This window comes from Chenopodium quinoa, unplaced genomic scaffold (assembly GCF_001683475.1).
Source record: "Chenopodium quinoa cultivar QQ74 unplaced genomic scaffold, ASM168347v1, whole genome shotgun sequence".
Taxonomy (NCBI): domain Eukaryota; kingdom Viridiplantae; phylum Streptophyta; class Magnoliopsida; order Caryophyllales; family Amaranthaceae; genus Chenopodium; species Chenopodium quinoa.
Genome location: NW_018744501.1, coordinates 2,101,758 through 2,107,990, shown reverse-complemented (window position 1 = coordinate 2,107,990; position 6,233 = coordinate 2,101,758). Strand labels below are relative to the sequence as shown.

Genomic DNA, 6,233 nt, shown 5'->3' with positions numbered 1-6,233 from the left:
TAGACACAAACTCTGATTCGGGTATGTTCAAGTGACATATAATTTTAGCATTTTTAAAACTATGAATGTAATCTCCAAATGGTTCTCATTTTTCCTGTGCAATCTTAGCCAAATAACCTATAGTGACCCTTGCTTCAACTCTAGTGAAGTGGCGAAGGAATTGTGTTTGCATATCCTGCCAATTTTGGATTGAGTTAGGTGGTAAGTGAGTAAACCAAGAGAATGCAGTGCTAGTAAGAGAACTGGAAAACATCCTAAGCTTAAGGAATTCATTATCTACCGCCTCTCTGCACTAACAATTGAATCTAACTAAGTGTTCCTCAGTAGACATAGTACTATCGCTAGAGAAAAGAGGCATTCTTGAAGAGGTTCATCTCCAAAGAGAAGACAGCTGCAATGAGGATAAAGATTGCATCATTTGAGCAATAAGTGGATGAGAGCCTTAGTGAAGCTTGGCAAAGGTTCAAAGAGTTGGTACAAGCATGTCCTCACCATGAATACAATCAAAGCTTGCTTATGCGTTTCTTCTATGATGATTTGGAACCTATGTATAGAGCAAACTTGGATGCGGGGGCGGGTGGACAATTAATCAAGATACCCCAAAACCAGGTTGAAGCAACAATTGAGGAGGTGACCAAGAACTATTCACGGGGAAGTAGAAGAAGAACTACTCTTGAGAAGGGAAGAAAGGATAAGTTGGAGAAGCTTGATCAACTTTAACATCAAGTGGAGCTTTTGCGTAGCCAAGTTGAGCTCTAGTGGAAATGTTTTCTCTAGCTCCTCACAAGTCAATGCCTTTTCTTGTGAAATATGTGGAGGTAAGAACCATGATACATCATATTGTGGGGGTTCGAACCGCGAACATGTGGCGGCCTTAAACTCAAGGCAAGATGGTTTTAGGGGCAATGGAGTTGGAGTTGCTTGGAGGCAACCACCCCTCGGTTTTTCATCTCAACCATAACAATGGAACCAACCAAATAAACCACCTTTAAACTCCCAATTCCAAAACCAACCTCCACTCTATAACCAAAACCAAAATCAAGGAGGAAACTATCCAAGACAAAACCAAAACAAATACCCCTGTCCAAACCAATTCCCTCAAAAACACCATGACCAAACCCCGCAACAAATCGACCAAGCCCAAACCCAACTCCTTCAAACCATGAGCTAACAACTTCAAGCTTTTGGCCAACTAATCCAAAACCATAACCAACAAATACAAGAAGTCAAAGCCCATAACAAAATGGTAGACTCCCAATTGCCCAATTGGCCGAAAGGTCATCCTTCAATTCGCCATCTACACTTCCCGGTCAACCAAATTCTAACCCCTCACATACTTACAAAACCGAGTTTTGTAAAGCTATAACTTTAAGGTCGGGAACCACCTATGATGATCCAAAGAAGAGGGTTAGTGACGAGAAGAGAAGTGAGAAAGAGGTTGTTGAGGATGGGGATGTTGAGATGGAAAAGGGCATTGAGAAAAACAAACCCCACGAAAAGAAGACACCTTCACCCCCTATTGATGGTAGGTTTCTTGATGGATTGGTGCCCTTTCTCGGTAAGCTAGCGGAAATGAAGTTGAATGAGAAGTTTGTGAAGTTTCTAAGGGTGATGAAGGGTGTACACATCAATATTCCCTTCCTTGAGGCAAACACACAAATGCCTTCCTATGCAAAGTTTCTCAAGGAAATTATTTCCAACAAAAAGAAGACCGATGAAGATCTTGTCACTCTTCCTTTTGAAGTTAGTGCTCTAGTGCAACATAAGATGCCCAAGAAGCAACAAGATCCCGGGAGATTTACTTTGCCGATTAAGATTGGGAATTTGGAAGCAAAGGGTGCCTTGGCCGATCTTGGAGCAAGTGTAAGTTTAATTCCATTTTCCATTGCTCAACAACTCAACATTGAAATGATCCCTACAAGGAAGGCAATTTAGCTTGCCAACCGATCGGTAAAGTTGTCATGCGGAGAGCTTGAGGATGTTCCCATTCAAGTGGGACAAATCTATGTTCCTTGTGATTTTATTGTCATGGACATGGAGGAATATGACTATACACCTTTGATATTGGATTGAGAGGCTCTTAAGACCTTGGGAGCGGTGATCAATTGTAAGAACAACACTATCACTTGCGAAGTTACCGATGAAAAGACGATGTTTGAATTTTCCAAGGTATTTAAGAATTCCATGGTGGAGAAGGTTTGTAGAGTGGATGCGATAGGTCCCCCTCAAGAGGAATAATTTGACAAAAAAGAGAAGGGACTGAAGAAGAATCCTAAGCCCCCTTTCAAGAAATCTAAGGAGGTGGCCAAGGTGCTATGATGAATGAGGATCATTTGGTAGGAATATCATCCTTGTTTGAAGACTCACGTGAGGAGGGTGAGGTTATCCCTCCCAATATGGAGAATGCAAGGAGTTGTTCCTCTCAAAAGTGCTTAAGGAAGCGAAAGAAGAAGAAAAGAATCAACAACAACAATAAAAAGATGAAAAAGAAAATTGAGAAAGTTTGGGTCCCCAAAACGCCCCCACTTTTCCCTTGTGATGGAGAGATGTTACAAGATGTATTCTTGCCCAAGCTTAGGGGCATGCATGCTACTTCCACCTCTAAGTTGAAGAAGGTGGTATCCTTCGATCCACCTTGAAAGAGGTGAAGGGTCAAGCTAGAGACCCTAAACAAGCGCTTTCGGGAGGCAACTCGAGTTCTTAACCCCTTCTTTTCTATTATTTCATCTTTATTTGGTCGTTTTTAGTTGATTTTCTCATGGTTATTTTCGTACGTTCTTTTGTTTGTCTTATGTGTCGCAGGAATTTAAACTTTGGGTGTTGAATTTGTGGATTAAGATTTGAGGGAATTCGGTTCTTAATGAAAATGTTTCCAAGAGCAAAGAATTGGGTTAAGATGAAAGAAGAAGTCGAAAAGTCATTCTCAAGGTTCAATGCAAGAGTCGCGCCCAAGGAGAGCCCTCTCTAGGTTACCACGGGTGCGACCAGGGGAGGAGAGGCCGCGGTGGGCCATTTTCAGAACTTCTCAATGTTCCTGTAGATGCCACGCCGTGGGCAAGGAGAAGGTGTGGCCCTGCATACCGTGGGCGCGGCCTAGACGATCACGGGCGCGGCGATCTGGGTTTCTTAAACCCGATTTTTCACTTTGCCGAGCCTCATTTCCTCAATTTTTTCGATTGCTCACCCTTTCTCTCTCTAGAAAACCCCTTTCCCTCAAACCCTAACCTCCCAAACTCATCAAAATCCTACCAATTTTCACTCAAACTCTTACATATTTCATTCAATCTCCATTAAAAATCATCACTTTCACCATTTTTACTTCAATATTGGTCCGTATTTCTTGCGGTTTGCCATTGACGGTGCTTGGAGCTCACTTGTGGTATTTGTTCTTGAAGCTAGTTTGAAGTTGCTCTTGGTCACAATTTGTTGGTATAATCACTACTTCTCTAGCTTTATTTTATTTATGAGCATTGTTTTTGGTGATTGAATTGAAAATCTTGTGGTATTATTTGGTGATTTTTTATGCTTGAATGGATGTTTGTTATGGAATAATTGGATAATTCTTGGTTGATTGTTGATTTGTTGGTTGATTTTTGTGGCTGTTGGTGGTTAATTTTGGATTGATTTGTGTTGAATTGATACCTTGGTGGATTTAGTAGAAGTGTGTTGTTTGTGAAGCATTGTAAAGCAAGTGGGATTTTTTCTTGAATTTGGAATTGTGTTGATTGAATTTGTTGCTGATTGAACAATGGTGTTTGGTTCTAAGAAGAGAAAGAGTGGAAAGGAGCTACAAGGTTCCACCTCACAAAGCTCCACCCTAGAAAATGATGAGCAACCACCACCTCCCTTGCCTCCACTAAAATTCAACAACAAAAACCACAAACCCATTTACGAGAATTTGTTATCTCGTCATCTTCGCCCCTCCAAAAACTATTACCAAGAAACCACCACAAAGCTTGGCATTGATGAGGATTGTTGGTTTCTATTCAACAACTTGATGATAGGTTCTTTTGTGACTAGTTCTTATCGAACCTACCGTGAGCCTACACTTGAATTCCTTGCTTCTTTTGAAGCCCGAGCCGTAAGGGACAAAGACTTTGCCATCTCCTTTCAACTCTTCAATAAAACAGAAACAATGAACCTCCAATAATTCAAACAATTTCTTGACCTAAATGCCGACACCGATCTCCTCTTTCCCAAGCATGAAACCTTCATTGATTATAACCCCCTTGTGTAGCGGAAGAGTATCTTGAGCAAAGATGATTTCAATGCAAAATATTCTTTGGCAAGTGAGATCATGCACCCCGCTCTTCGCCTCTTACATCAGATTCTTAGGTATATGGTTTTTAATAAGAAAGATTTGGGTAAGATAACCGCCGAAGAGATCCGAATTCTATAGCTTGCTACTCGACCGGTTGCTACTCGACCGGATTTGGGACATAGGGTAAATTTTGGTTTCCTTTTTATCAAGTGTATCAAGTCTATTCTTTCGAGAAAGAAGACGGGTGAGATCCATTGTGCTGCCATGATCACTAAATTGGCGAAAAAGTTGGGTCATAAGGATAAGCCTCGTTCTTGCACCCCCATTGGGGGTAGTGATGGTGATGATATTTGGTTTAATATCGAGCAACTCAAGACAATGAGGTTCATTGCGGACACTGAGGATAAAGGAAGGGTATTTAGCTTTCTCGTTGCACTTAATTAAGCACCATTGTCTCCTCCCGAAGCCCGAGTTCACTTCTATTACTAGGGATGGAGTTGGCATTCCATGGTGGGTGAGGAAGGACAACGATGTCCTCTCGATAAGAATGGATGAGGATGGTGATGAGGAGGATGATGATGAGGATGAAGAGGAGGATGATGATGAGGATGAAGAGGAGGATGATGATGAGGATGAAGAGGAGGAGGAGGAGGAAGAAGTGGTTCCTCCTATGCAACAACAATAACAACAACAACATCAACAAGGAAGACGACGACAACAACAAGGCTACATACAAGACTTGGAAACCATGCAAGATCAAATGGAAAGCATGCAACTTGGCATGCAAGGTATGTGATAACTTGTTATTTGGCATGATTTTAGGGTACTTTTGAACCTTGTTTTTGTTATTAATCAACATCAAAGTTCATTTTTTATCCTATTTTTATGCAAATTTTTAGCACTATGGACGTGATCAAGCATGAGTGAGCAAGCATAAGGGCAAGCTTGGCGCTGATAGAGCCATGGAGGAAGAAGGAGGAATGCCTTAAAGGGAAATGAAAAGCTTTTGGAGAACCTTGAAAGGTCGTTTGCGTAAGCGTCAACTTCAACCAACCATAACTTTTGATCTTCTCAACCTTTTGAAGCGATTCAAATTGGAGATTAAATTTCGTCTCAAGTGCTTTCCAACGACTGGTCACAAGTCCATTTTCGACAAGAAACGTAGAAGTTACAGCTTCCCAAAGATAAGCAGTCTAGGTAGGGCATTCTGCACGGAACTGCAAGATGATAGCACGTCCGTGCCAAAAGCTGCACGTCCGTGCAGACCTTGGCAGAAGCTTATGCCTCCATTTTGGACCTCCTGCACGTCCGTGCCAAACTTGGCACGGCCGTGCTGAGCCTTGCACGTTCGTGCCAAATCTGGCACGTCCGTGCAGACCTGCAGTCGAACTCCTTCCTCGTTTTCTCCGTCCTTTTTATTTGGGGGTCATCTAAATACCCCTTTACAGCTCATTTGTACGGGGGAAGCAAGGTTTTTAGAGCTTTCTCTTAGTTTTTCAATCTTAGAACATTAAATTCTCAAATCATTAGTTAGTTCTTAATTATTAGCTTGGAATTATTCAAATTCAATCATTGTAGAAGACAAAGTCCACCATTGTTGCTCACCTTGAAGCTTCATAGTAACCATTTCTTACTCATCTTTTCTACTTCTCTTTACTTTGTTGTCAATTATTTGCTAGTTCTTGCATGTTTAGATTGTTAATTAGCTTAATCCTTAGTTTGAACTTGCTCATGAATTGCTTGAAATCTTTAATTGCTTTAATCTCCATGGATTGTGAGTAGTCCAAGTTCTAGGGTTTGGGCAAAACCCTCAATGTAGTCACTAATTACTTGTTGCATGTGCTAATTTGGTTGTTGTGGGATGTTAATTAGTTGAGCTTAAGTGGTTTAATTGCTTAGTTCTTGTATATGGCCATTACTAGAACTATTTATCCAAGCTTCCTCAACGAAGGATCGAGAGATGAACTTGAGT

At 41.2% G+C, this 6,233-nt stretch overlaps 1 protein-coding gene across 1 annotated transcript; it reads left to right on the top strand.

The window, feature by feature from the left end:
* The first annotated feature begins 810 nt into the window (after window positions 1-810).
* LOC110697933 lies at window positions 811-1,935 on the top strand. The gene is made up of 2 exons (XM_021875336.1): window positions 811-818; window positions 1,374-1,935. Exons 1-2 carry the CDS (start codon window positions 811-813, stop codon window positions 1,933-1,935), a joined length of 570 nt encoding a protein of 189 aa, XP_021731028.1.
* Window positions 1,936-6,233: the final 4,298 nt, after the last annotated feature.